At 37.5% G+C, this 12,684-nt stretch overlaps 3 protein-coding genes across 6 annotated transcripts in view; all 3 read left to right on the top strand.

The window, feature by feature from the left end:
* LOC104816550 (cytochrome P450 90A1) overlaps positions 1-2,417 on the top strand; it is a 3,770-nt gene extending 1,353 nt beyond the window's left edge. The window contains exons 3-8 of the mRNA XM_010545431.2: positions 39-275; positions 1,405-1,491; positions 1,587-1,665; positions 1,751-1,857; positions 1,955-2,085; positions 2,177-2,417. Of these exons, the coding sequence (XP_010543733.1) occupies positions 39-275; positions 1,405-1,491; positions 1,587-1,665; positions 1,751-1,857; positions 1,955-2,085; positions 2,177-2,273 (738 nt within the window). The 3' untranslated portion in view covers positions 2,274-2,417. The remainder of the gene's footprint in view (positions 1-38; positions 276-1,404; positions 1,492-1,586; positions 1,666-1,750; positions 1,858-1,954; positions 2,086-2,176) is intronic.
* A 1,162-nt stretch (positions 2,418-3,579) lies between these two features.
* LOC104816551 (elongator complex protein 4) lies at positions 3,580-6,705 on the top strand. Of its 2 annotated transcripts, XM_019202872.1 has the most exons (9): positions 3,580-3,715; positions 4,178-4,347; positions 4,489-4,715; positions 4,822-4,885; positions 5,048-5,195; positions 5,513-5,591; positions 5,742-5,901; positions 5,980-6,071; positions 6,333-6,705. In XM_019202872.1, exons 2-9 carry the CDS (start codon positions 4,215-4,217, stop codon positions 6,498-6,500), a joined length of 1,071 nt encoding a protein of 356 aa, XP_019058417.1. In that variant the 5' UTR covers positions 3,580-3,715; positions 4,178-4,214; the 3' UTR covers positions 6,501-6,705. The 2 variants fall into 2 exon arrangements, with proteins under 2 accessions (XP_019058417.1, XP_010543735.1); XM_010545433.1 differs by lacking the exon at positions 3,580-3,715 and having other exon boundaries at positions 4,261-4,352.
* A 2,305-nt stretch (positions 6,706-9,010) lies between these two features.
* LOC104816549 (GDSL esterase/lipase CPRD49) lies at positions 9,011-11,858 on the top strand. Of its 3 annotated transcripts, none has more exons than XM_010545429.2 (7): positions 9,011-9,362; positions 9,814-9,891; positions 10,407-10,547; positions 10,850-10,926; positions 11,009-11,158; positions 11,343-11,563; positions 11,674-11,858. In XM_010545429.2, the coding sequence occupies exons 1-6, from the start codon at positions 9,252-9,254 to the stop codon at positions 11,554-11,556; spliced, it is 771 nt and encodes a 256-aa protein (XP_010543731.1). In that variant the 5' UTR covers positions 9,011-9,251; the 3' UTR covers positions 11,557-11,563; positions 11,674-11,858. The 3 variants fall into 3 exon arrangements, with proteins under 3 accessions (XP_010543731.1, XP_010543730.1, XP_019058381.1); XM_010545428.2 differs by having other exon boundaries at positions 11,343-11,589; XM_019202836.1 differs by having other exon boundaries at positions 11,343-11,858.
* The last annotated feature ends 826 nt before the right edge of the window (positions 11,859-12,684 follow it).

Here is a 12,684-nt window from a genome sequence, read left to right as displayed (position 1 = left end):
TTGTATCTTTATAGGTCTTGAGGATTATCTTGTGGTAGGCGAGGGGGAAGGTGGCGGAGGAGCTGACGGTGGTGGTGCGGCGGAGGAGAGCGGCGGAGGAAACGAAGAAAGATATGTTAGGGGCGTTGCTTGCGGCGGAGGATGGGTTTTCCGACGAAGAGATCGTCGATTTCTTGGTGGCTCTGTTAGTCGCCGGCTACGAAACCACCTCCACGATCATGACCCTCGCCGTCAAATTCCTCACGGAGACTCCTCTTGCTCTTTCCCAGCTCAAGGTATAGTAATCTTTCACCACCATGATTTTTATAGTTTTTTTTAAGGGTTAATAATATTTTTGTTTATGAAATTATAGACTATTTTAAATCTGGGTTTTCTTTTATTAAAGTGGAAAATGACGTGCGGATTAAGTTCAAATCTAATCATGGGTTGTTAATGACAAATGGGTGATTAAGGTTTTAATGATTAAATATCTCCGTCAATTCAAAACATCAAAACAAAACAAAAAAAGGGCTGTTTTTAGTTAATTCAAATTTGTTTTGATTTGCATTAAAAAAAAAACCAAGTGATTTTTCTTTTCAAAAATAATAATAATAATAATAATGGAATATTGTATTGTGGTGTAAATAATTATTATGGTGAGGAGGGAGGTGGTAGTGGTAGTGGTGGTGAATGGATTGCTCCATGAAAATGGGATGGGGACACAATACAAATGGACACAATGATGTCATGTTGGCCTCTCTCTTTTAGGGGCTGTTTTCACTCTTCACTTTCCTTGTCTTAAGATTCTCCCCCACCTCCCAACTGGTTTCTAGCTTTACGAATAGAATATCCATTTCGCTTCGGTTAATTATAAATAAAATTGTACATAATTCTAATTCGATATAAAAATTTAAAAAAGTAAAAAATTTTGAAATATTTTTAGTCTTCTTTATGTTAATATTTTTAGGTGTGTTAACTATAGTTAATTTACAGAACTTGGTAACAGAACTATCATGCTGATTCAAGATTGAAAATTGGGAATTAAATTAAAATTTTAAAATTTTAAAATTTGATTGAGTGTTATGTCATAAAAAGTTTTTTTTGGTATGAAGGGAAATGAAATGACAAATGGCGTAAAGTCAAAAGTGGTCATTTCTTCAACCGGACAACATCATGTCAACCCCCCCAACGCATAATCCCACTCTTACCACGTTCCTTCTCTCTCTTGCTTGACCTCGATATAATTATTGGGAATACAAATGAATTGAAAATAAATAAATATCTATATGCTTATTTTCTTCATGTAAACAAAATTATAATAAAATCAAAACTTGTGTAGTTTTCACCATTGGATGTCTATGTGAATATTGTTGCCTTTTTTTTTAAAAAAAAAATAAATTTCATTTTTTGGTTTGCACAACGCAGGAGGAGCACGAGGAGATTAGGGGGAAGAAGATGGAATCAGAGAGTCTACAATGGAGCGATTACAAATCAATGCCATTCACCCAATGTGTAAGTAATGACACTTCGTATCACTCTCTATGATTTTTTTTCACCCAATCAAACTAATTTTCCTTCGTTTTTTCGATCGATTTCTAAACCATTAGGTCGTTAACGAGACATTACGAGTGGCTAACATTATAAGCGGCGTCTTCAGACGAACAACGACCGATGTCGAGATCAAAGGTAGCAGAGATCATTGGTCCTTCGTTCGAGCTCACGGTCGGGTTTTTAACGTTCTCATGCTTTTACTCTGTGGATGAAACGTTAGGTTATACGATTCCGAAAGGTTGGAAGGTGTTTTCGTCGTTTAGAGCAGTTCATCTCGACCCGAGTCATTTCAAAGACGCTCGGAGTTTCAACCCATGGCGATGGAAGGTATGTAAATTCCTCGTTTTCGATCAAATGTATCAGCCTGCCCATTCTCTGGTTCGCAGTTTCAGTTGATTTTCGAGGGTCTTGAACTTTTGAGCAGAGCGACTCGGTGACGACGAGCCCTTACAACGTATTCACACCCTTTGGAGGAGGGCCGAGGCTTTGTCCCGGTTACGAGCTAGCTAGGGTTGAACTCTCGATTTTCCTTCACCACCTCGTGACCCGGTTCAGGTAATCTTCCTATATTCCGTAACCCTAATCCATGCATACTGAGAATTTCAGACAGCTTTCCTGAGTTTCGTATCTGTCTGATTCCGAGCAGTTGGGTTCCGGCAGAGGAAGATAAGCTGGTTTTCTTCCCGACCACGCGGACGCAGAAGCGGTATCCCATCATCGTGCAGCATAGAGATCGCTCCTAGGCGACTTTGATGAAACGATAGAGCAGCGTTTTTTCCGGATTTAGGTTCGTTCTTCCTAGAGATTGGATAAGAGAGATACAATAAGAGATGCTTACTATATTGAAAATCGAAATATATATATAAAGCCTAAGCCTGTGAATAGAACTTTTGCTTGCCTTTTGTTGCTTACGTTGCAAGTTCCATAGGAGATGGTAGCCATTGATGTCGAAAATTCCAAGCCATGCCTGCAAAAAATGCTGAATTATATTCATCGAATCTATATCGATATCGAAGATGAACACTGGCGAGGCGAGAAGGAGAAAAGTTCTACAACCCGAGCCGATCTCTCGTCATTTTTCAGAACCACGAGTACATAAAAACTGCGAGATTTGTGGAAACGAAACGATGAAACCGCATTCGGGTGGAGAGAATCATGCGTTTGAATTGCAATGTCTACCCTTTTCTCCAAGAGAGACTGTTTCATCTCGATATTTTCTGTTCATGCTCAAGACGAGATGAACTATCAGAGATCCATACTGGTTGGATTTCGTCATCAGCCAGAGCATCAATCTGCCAATTGTCCATCAATCATCATTTCAGTTCAAGCAGTGGATGAGTTAAAAGGCAGTCTTGTCACTTGTTGCTTCTTGTTCAGATAAATCCGGAAATGTAGCTTCCAACCAAGTGACTGCCAGATTACAATTGCTAGCTGCTATTGAATTGGAGCCAAAGATATTTGAATCATTGTAAAGCTCCATTATTGATTCACACACACACACACACACACACACACACATATAGAGAGAGACATTGGCAGGGACCTGCAGCGAGGACGGGGGTGGATTCAGGATCGCCCGAGCGAAGAGATCGACGGTGAAGAAGACATCGTCTTGGATCTCAGAATTAGAGCCTCGAAGCTCCATCCCACGCCGGTCAGGTTATTTCGGAAACCGCTGCTCGCCGGCGACGGCTTCGTCGTCGGAAGCAGCCGGAGAAGAATCGGAAACCGGATGGTCCGGGAGCGAGACCCACTTTACCTCCTCCTTCTCCGCCATATCCCCCTGATCTTCGAAGCTGAATCTCTCTCGTGGCGATGCAAAAGAGCGGGAGGCGACGGAGGCGAAGCCGAAACAACACTGCAGTGAAGTCTGAATACAAAGCCGTTTTATAGTTGGGCCTAATAACTCTAACGAGATTGGGCCCATTAACGGCCCAACATAACTTCTAAGAAAATGTACAAGAAGTAATAACTGACCATAAAAAAAACATACCTGCCGTTTCAGAACAGAGAAAACGACAGTGGATACGAGAAAAAACTGCACGTAGTTGTTCGACTTGGGCTCGCCATTTTCTTCCTCCTGAGCCTTCCCCTTCTCCTGGGGCTGCAGAGGACTGTGAAGACGACGAAGACGAGAAAAGTAATAAGCCCTGAAGTTTCTATTTGATCAAGTTGAAGAAAACAGGTAAATTTCAAAGATTGAAACCGATTTCCTGTGGACCTCGTTTTTTCCCGGGAAATCCAACTCAGAGAGCGTGGGTTGGCAATATATTCATATGTTTCGTTTCTGTTTGCTGAAACTCAAATTGATATATCATTTCTGAGTTCTGGGTTTGAACAATAATTCACTAGCTAGTTCATGTCGTAAGTTGTTAATATTGTCTTGAGGATTGTAGTTTGTACGAGATAGATGTTCGATGAAATGCCTGAATGAGTAAGAAGTGGAACTTCATTATGAATATCTAAGATTTTTGGTATGTTTGTCGTTTCTATTAGAATCTCTGATAGGCCGTTTGATGTTTTGCTTCTGGGTTTTATTTTTCTGGAAGTAAGAATGTTAGAATAGGCCGCGTCCTTAGCATCAGCACTTATTTTCTTGATTATGATTTAATTCGATTTTGGCTTCTGGAATTCTGAAAACCAAGAGACAGAAGAAGCTACTTGTGTAGCGACGTAGTGTGGCTATGGCTGCACCCAACGTTCGGGCGAGCAGCTTCTCTCGCAACATATCAGTTGCTTCCTCGCCTCAGATACCCGGTCTCAAGTGCGGTCCTAATGGCACAACCTTCATATCTTCCGGCATATGTGATCTGGACAGTAAGGTTTCTCATTTTCATCTGTTTGTTTTAAAATGCCATATAACTACGGGAAATATGTAGTTGAATTGCTGACAAGTTATCTTTACAATAAGGTATTTCATTTTCGGTGCTTGACTAATTGTATTTGCTTTGGTTACAGGAATACTAGGAGGGGGTTACCCTTTGGGAAGCTTAGTTATGGTGATGGAAGATCCTGAAGCACCCCATCACATGGATTTGTTAAGAACTTTCATGTCTCAGGGACTTGTAAACAATCAATCTCTTCTATATGCTAGTCCGTCCAATGAGCCGAGAGGGTTTCTGGGAACTCTGCCTCATCCTGCATCATCTAAAGAGGATAGACCTAGTGCACCCAATCCCGATCAGGTACTTCTTGTCTTTGGCTCTTTCTCTGCATCATTTCTATTACTGCTTCTTCGCATGGATAGTTATTAAGAACTGGGTAGAGTTCACCTTTTTAACAAAATTGTAGGGAGAGAGCTTGAGGATTGCTTGGCAGTATCGGAAGTATTTGGAAAACCAGAAGAATACTGGTGGTAATCTATTTAGTTCTGTTCTATGGTTTTCTGCTGCATTTTTTTCCCAAGAGATTAGACCTGAATATGCATCTAAGCTGAGGAGGAGTTCTTTTTAGTATTCTTGTTGTATTTTAACGGAAATCCATGGAACATCATTCTAATTTTCTTGCTCTGGTTCAGATGATTATTCCAATGACTTCGATATGAGGAAGCCCTTGGAGAGGCAATTTCTTAGTGGACGACCAATAGATTGTGTGAGTCTGTTAGGTTCTTCGGATCTTTCTGTCCTTCAAGACCATTGTGCAAAGTTTTTGTCACGATTCCAAAGGTTGTACGGGATGCCTTTCACATTTGATGTTAAATTTTCTCTCAAGCTCAGAAAAGTCCATGCAATTTGGTAGTATACTTGCATGTTTTTCTGTGGAAAACTGTTTTGAGATGTGCTATTTCACTGCAAGGGACTTTTAGTCTCTGCTAAATTATTGCAATGGGCAAACAAACTGCTGTCTGCCCAATGATACACGAGTTGCCAGTAATTTCATTCTCCGATATTTTTTTAGTCAACACAATTCTTTTTCAGGATTATGTTTAGTTTTGATATGCGGCTTCCTGATTTTCTTAAGAACTGTATGATGGTTTTCTCAGAAGCAGCACTAGCATTGCATCCGCTGGTCGTATTGCTATCCAGTCTTTCTGTTCCCCACTGTGCGAGTATTCAGACAAGGTAACTATAGGATCATTTTGATCTCATCTAGCTTCTGTCTTTCGTTAAATACCTTTGCGAAACGCTCCATTTCTCTTGTAGATTTCCTTAAAACATTTTTTTTATCAGATCAATTTCCTTTTTTAAGTTACCACTGGTTTGTCGACTCAGGAATGGGACATGCTTTCGTTCATAAAATCTCTGAAAAGCATGCTGATGGTATCGAATGCCGTGGCCATCGTGACTTTCTCTCCTTCTCTGCTCTCCCCGTCTTCCTCTAAAAGACTTCAGCACATGGCAGACACCTTACTCTCAATCCGAGCTATTCCAGGTTCGTTTTTCTTGCTCTCTTCTCCTTATCCACAATGTTGTGTGTGTCGGGTAATTTCTAACAAGTGCCTTCTTTCAGATGGCGACAAGGAGTTGGAGAAACTCCTCACTGGCTACAAGGACATTAACGGGTTCCTCAACGTCCACAAGGTTGCCCGATTCAATACCCAGGTACCGAAAATAGGATTTCTCGATTTATACACGTTATCCAGAACCCATTAGTGTGTTGCATCCTTTCTCGATATATATCACTAAACCATAGGAGATATGAGCAAAGACCTCTTAAAAATTCCGAAAGTTCTCATTTCATCTTGCGACAAGGATCATTCATGGATAACGAGAGAGAGTAATCAAACAGGAAACATCGAAACATGATCTTCATTTTCCGGTCCTAACTGGTTTTTGTCTGAAACGTTTTTTTCCCTTGATCAGGTGCCTGTAATTCTTGAGGCAACAACTTACTCAATGAGCCTGCAGAAGAGAAGATTCTTGGTTCTCGAGTGTCTGAACCAAGCCCCCGTAGACGGCTCAACCGGTGGATCCTATTCCCAAACCGGTGGCTGCTCCGGTTCCTCAAAATCTGGAGCCTTAGATTTTTGAAAGTGGTTCCATTGTTTCTTAAACTTTTTGTGGTTTCCAGGGACTTGGCACTTAGGCTTTGGTTTTAATCTCCGAAAGCATAGGAAGTTGTTGGAAATTGGAAGTGGAACTTTATTAGAGTTTTTGCTTTGGCTTTTTATGATTGGGAATGTCGGTAATATTAGGGGTGACCATTTCGGTTTTCGGTTCGAGTTCGGTTCGGTTATATTCGGGTTCGGATATTTCGGTTGTAGAAAAACTATAACCATTCGATTTTTATATAAATTTTGGTTCGGTTCGGTTTCGGTAGAAAAATCATTTTTTCAAAGAAATTATCGGTTTTTTCGTTTATTTTTTTATTCGGTTCAATTTCGATTTTTTGGGTTTAAAGAAATTATAACCTTTCGATTTTGATGTCGGATTGGGTTTAGGTACGGTTATATCTTATTCGATTCGGTTTGTTTATTCGGTTAATAATCGAAGTGATTAGCCTGGTTTGTATTGATATTAAACTTAGTATTTAATAAATTATGGGGGGGGGATCAGGGCTACAACTGTGGTTACGAAGGATCACAACCCATACTGATAACTGAATACATCACAAGTGTGTAATTTTATATCGATTAAATTAATTAACTGCAAAAAATTATTATTAGCATATGTTTTTTTGGGGTTAACTAAATTGATGGCCATTTATTGCACAACAAAAAAGTGGTCATTAGGGTTACTGGTGTATGCTTATTTAAACAAAAATTTGTTCCACACTTTTTACTCACATAAATCAATCTAAATATGGGTTATCCAAAACAAAATATAACTGGTTACCAGCGGCATGGAATAATATATAAATATGTTTCAATTGAATTTAATCTAAAAAAGATTATATACCCTACAATTAAATTAATCGAATACGAAACGAATGTGAAAACAGCAAAAAGCAACCGAAAATAAAAATATCTTTTAAAAATAATTATTTTAAGTAAAATTAAAATTCAAATGGAATCTAGATCTATAAAAACAGAATGGAAATAAAATTTTCAAAAATAACAAAATTGATGTATTAGAGTCTTAGAGATGTTATTACAAAATCACGTGTCCCAATCCCTTTAATGCATTAGAGGGATGTTACACGATTATTAAATTTGTGATCGAAAGAAGGAGAATTTTAGGATATTATTATGGTTATTATAATTATAAAATCAATGAAATGTGATGAACGAGCATTCAATTGAATATGGTGGACCAAGTTATGGTTGGCCACCATTTATCTGCCCATTAACAATTTACTCTTAATCCCCACCAAATTTATTTTTTATTTTTATAACCAACTTTGAATTTTTTTTAAGCATATGCATGCATACATAACTAGTTGTGGTTTCTGGTTATACCATATGAATGTGCATATTTATTGCACATTTTGTCAGAAGTATGTTACTGGTGGAGAATATATTTTTATTTTTCAAAGGTGTTGGGGATAATATACACATTTTTGTAACGATTTATTATTATTATTTTCTATACCACAAAATCGTCTAATCTCTAAATTTATCCGGAATTATTTTGCATAAAACGTAAACAAATTGTCAATAAATTGCTCATAATTACAGCTAAAATGTCCATAATTATAGCGAATTGTTCCCAAAAAACTTGCTCGCTTACTGTACAACATGAACTAAAAATAAATTGCTCATGATTAAAAGTAAACTCTGAATCATAGATTTAATTAATTTTAGTTATATTTTGATTTGATAATTTTGAATTTATAAAAAAACTATATATATATATATATATTCGATTTCAATTTTTTATTCCGGATTTTATTCCATATTAAATCCTTTTATTTTCGATTTCATTCCAAATTTATTGGATGTGATTAATGAAATATTAAAAAAATTATTCTATTTATTTTTTTTATCCGCTCAAAAATTATATGTCATTTTGGTTACAAATATATTTTTTTTAGACGTTTTCTCCCCTGCCTTTAATGTGTGTGCAGATGGAGGTTGGGTGATAAACAAACACGTAAGACTAAGAAATTAATAAGTCTTATCTTTCTTGTATCTACTGTTGGATTTGTACCAACGACTCTACGTTACATAGGCTTTGTTACAAATTTATTTATTTATTTTTACTTTTATTTAAGTTATGTAATCGACCGTTATTACTATTATCATCTAAATTTATAGAAAATTATCGTATAAGTATATAAAAAATATTCACAATAGTTTTAAATCGATAATCAGAAGATATAAGGTATCCAACTGCTTTACCAAAAAAATAAAAAGATATCCAAATGATTTAAAACACTGATTACGATTAATAAAATATCAAAGATTCCATCTATATATTAAATATCCCGAAATTAAAATTTATTATTAAAGCTAAAATATGATTCAAAACGTAAATGATGAATGATTACGAAGAATAAAATATTTTAAATATTTATAATCAAACAACATATTTAACGCATCCGTTAGAAAGATAAGATAAGTCACAACTTGCTCAGTATAGAAATTGAAGCTCCCGTAACGTAATTTTCCTTTTTTTTAAATTTTAAAAATTTAGTTGTTTTTTCTGGTAAATATTTTTATCGTTCGTTATAACTTGTTCAACGAAACGTTTGTTATGTGTTTGTTTAAATTCGTGGCGACGGCGAAATCGAGTGGGAGAGAGATCTCGCCGGCGGATAACGACAGCGGCGGTGCTTGTTGAGGGAGAGAGAGATCTCGCCGGCGGTTAACGGAGGCGTTTGTTGAGGGAGAGGGAGGGAAGATGGTGGGACCGGCGCGGCCTCAGTTTGTGCTCTTTGGATCCTCAATCGTTCAAATGAGCTTCGGCCATGGCGGTTGGGGCGCCATTCTCTCCGAGGTCTACGCTCGCAAGGTTTCTTTCTCTCTCTATCGCGATCAGAACACTTTTTCATTTATTCCATGTATATTTTGTTGTTTTGTTCTTTTGAGACATTATTTGCTGTAAATTCGAAATTTCTGATTCCTAAGTACTGGTTTCCCCCAATTTTTCATGTCGATTTGTTCTTGAATTTTAGATGATGATTCTGGATAATCTTGGGGTTTCTTTCTTTCTTTCTTTCTTTCTTTCTTTCTTTCTTTCTTTCAAGCGAATGCATAATTTTGTCTTCCAAAGTGATCAAGTAGCATCAGTTATCAAACTCAATAGGATGATGCAAATACACGATTCTAAATCGCATACATTGCAAATGGTGTTACCGCTGAATTGGAGGGGGCTCATGAAAATATATATGGAAGAAGTCAATATCGGGCCTTTGTTTTTCTTTGTTCATGTGCAAATTGTGACTGGTAGAAACTGTTTCTAGGCTGACGTTATTCTGCGAGGATATTATGGATGGAACTCGAGACGTGCTGTTGAAGTCGTGGACAAAGTGTTCCCCAAGGTACTGTGAAATTGTGTTTCCATCTTCGAGCAAGGAATGGTTACCACTTTCCATCCCATTGTAGAATGGCATTAGTTTCATATTGTTCTTCGATGAAATCAGAGGTGACCTGCCTGGTTCACTCCAGCTGTGTGTTTCACTATTTTCGTGTGTGGAATTCTATAGAAACCTTATTTGATTAGTTGAACCTCTGCCATTGTTAAGTTCAGCATCAGTTGCTTATTCACATGTTCTGGATTAAGTAACTATGATTTCTGCCCCTGTAGTAGGCATTGACATATCTCTTGTGTGTCTGGTCTGGATTTCCTTGGTTCATTAAGTAAATATTGCATCACCAGTTCTGGAGAAAACAGGTAGTGGAACCTTATGGTTAATTTTCTGTTAATTTTCTGGATTTTTACAGAAAATGTGGCAGACTCCAAAAGGGGCTTATTAACAGGCTTTGTAAATATCCATGTATCTGTATTTTAGAATTTGGTAGGATGAACGTACGCTTTATGTAAATTGTGGTGTAGGATGCTGCAGTACAACCTTCTTTGGTAATTGTCTATTTCGGAGGAAATGATTCGATGGCTCCTCACCCTTCTGGCCTAGGGCCACACGTACCGCTTAATGAATACGTTGAGAACATGAGAAAGATCGCACTTCATCTGAAGGTACTTCTTTGAGATCCTATCTACCTTTTTCCGATCATATTTAACCGGTGTCTCGTGAAGATTAACAATTAATCTTTTGTTACCGAATTTTGTGAAACTATCCTTAGAGATGGTAATTTCAGAAAGCAGAATGTGATTAGGATTAAGTTGTGTGTAAAGCTGCGAGGAGATAAGCAAAGATATTCTGTATACAATCAATATTACTCATTCCCTTTATTTGGCATACATGATTTGCTAGATTGGTTTGCCTCTGTAACTACATCACACTTCTTACATTCTAATGCTCCGTTCTTCCGGTTCAGAGTCTTTCAGATTCGACACGTATAATCGTTCTTAGCTGCCCACCCGTGGATGAAGCCAAAGTTCGCCAGAACCAAAGGTGGGTTTTCCTCGTATCCTTGCCATCTATGCTGTGTTGTGCGTTTCAATATCTTATTCCATTGTTTTTTTTTCCTCGTCAGTCCATACCTAAGTGAAGTAATCCGCACAAACGAGCTCTGCCAAAAGTATTCGGATGCTTGCGTGGATCTGTGCAAGGAACTCGGCTTGCAAGTTGTTGATCTCTTTTCTACTCTTCAGAAACCGGATGACTGGGAAACCGTTTGCTTCACGTAAGTAGTACATGCCCTCCAAACCTGTTTGATATCCCGAAAAACTAGGTCCCGGGTTTGTCATCACTCCAAACAATCAAGCTCTGAAGAAAGACACATATTTGTCAGACAGCTCAGTTATGGATTCCCTGTTACGACATAAATCCTTTATCCTCCTTGTCGTTCTGTCTTTCTTTTCTTACAGAGATGGAATTCATTTGTCTGCTGAGGGAAGCAAATTGGTGGCGGCTGAGATCTTGAGAGTGATCAAAGAAGCGGAATGGGATCCGTCGCTTCACTGGAAGTCTATGCCGACTGAATTCTCGGAGAACTCGCCTTACGATCTCGTCTCGGCTGACGGAAAAAGTACACTAAACTCCTCGGAATGGACTTATTTCTGGGATCATCAATGGGACTAAACGCTCGGTATCGATCAAAAGCTTTACGAAATCGTACGGAACGTAACTGCATTTCGTTGTATTATGGCAATGTACTGGGACATCTTTATGCAAATATGGTTCTTTGGTATTGTTCAGGAGGAAGAGGGGAGTGATTGAGCAGACACTGCGATTGGCGTGACCGCTAAAACGCTACGTACGTTTGCGGTTGCTGGACGCAAGAATAACCTAAAATATATATAGAGTTCTTCCTTTTGTTTGAACTTAAAAATGTTTTATTCGGAAGAATTTATACATTGAAATAGTTTATGCCTCTTTGATCAGATTGGTAATGTCGTTGCAGAAATTTATACTTCGGCATAAAAAGTCATTCGGTTCGGTTCAAATTCAAAATTTTCGGTTTTAAAATTTATATCTATTTACGCTGGATTCGATTCCAATAAATATTGTTAATCTTTAAAAGTTTCAGTTTTATTTAGATTTTAGGGTTATTTTCGTATTTCGTTCGGAGTTTGCATTTTCCGTTTAAAAAAAATTATAATCATTCCATTGTCGTGTCGTATTCGATTTCAGATATTGTATTCGGTTAGATCGATTCGGTTTACTTAACCGAACCCGATGACCTTGACAGTAAATTCAAACCGATGTGAGTTCACGCATTGATATTTTCCCAAAAACATTTATCAAAAATTTAATATGACATGGTTTCGAGTTTCTATTAAGACAACGCGGACGCAAACACGTGTACGATACTACGATGACGTCAACAAGTGACGGACGTTAAGTCACAAGGATGTCACGTGATCTCCTCCCCCTAATCGGATCGGGAAAATCACTCAAATAGTGCTCGCAACAATTTCAACTATACACCCAAAAAAAAAAAAAATTCAATTCTATACCACTTTTGGTTTTACAAAATACGAAATAATCTTTCTTTCATATTTTTTACGATTTTACGATTTTATTACGACTGTTATATAACTAATATACGACTAAAAAAAATATTTACGATCGTATAACAACTAAAGATCTTGTAAACAATTAGATGTATTTTTTGCCACTTTATTTAGAATCAATTGCAACTGTATTTAGAATCAATTGCAATTGTATTTAGAATCAATTACATATTACAATTATAATTACACAAGG

Source organism: Tarenaya hassleriana, unplaced genomic scaffold (assembly GCF_000463585.1).
Source record: "Tarenaya hassleriana unplaced genomic scaffold, ASM46358v1 Cleome25, whole genome shotgun sequence".
In the NCBI taxonomy this organism is placed as follows: domain Eukaryota; kingdom Viridiplantae; phylum Streptophyta; class Magnoliopsida; order Brassicales; family Cleomaceae; genus Tarenaya; species Tarenaya hassleriana.
This window is presented reverse-complemented; position numbering and strand designations above follow the sequence as displayed.

Excerpts from the sequence above, each read along its gene's own strand:
- LOC104816551 (XM_019202872.1), top strand. The coding sequence starts at position 4,215 with ATGGCTGCACCCAACGTTCGGGCGAGCAGCTTCTCTCGCAACATATCA. Across the intron at positions 4,886-5,047 it reads AAACCAGAAGAATACTGGTG|ATGATTATTCCAATGACTTC; the intron begins GTAATCTATTTA and ends GCTCTGGTTCAG. Across the intron at positions 5,196-5,512 it reads TTTTTGTCACGATTCCAAAG|AAGCAGCACTAGCATTGCAT; the intron begins GTTGTACGGGAT and ends TGGTTTTCTCAG.
- LOC104816549 (XM_010545429.2), top strand. The coding sequence starts at position 9,252 with ATGGTGGGACCGGCGCGGCCTCAGTTTGTGCTCTTTGGATCCTCAATC. Across the intron at positions 9,892-10,406 it reads TGGACAAAGTGTTCCCCAAG|GATGCTGCAGTACAACCTTC; the intron begins GTACTGTGAAAT and ends ATTGTGGTGTAG. Across the intron at positions 11,159-11,342 it reads TGGGAAACCGTTTGCTTCAC|AGATGGAATTCATTTGTCTG; the intron begins GTAAGTAGTACA and ends CTTTTCTTACAG.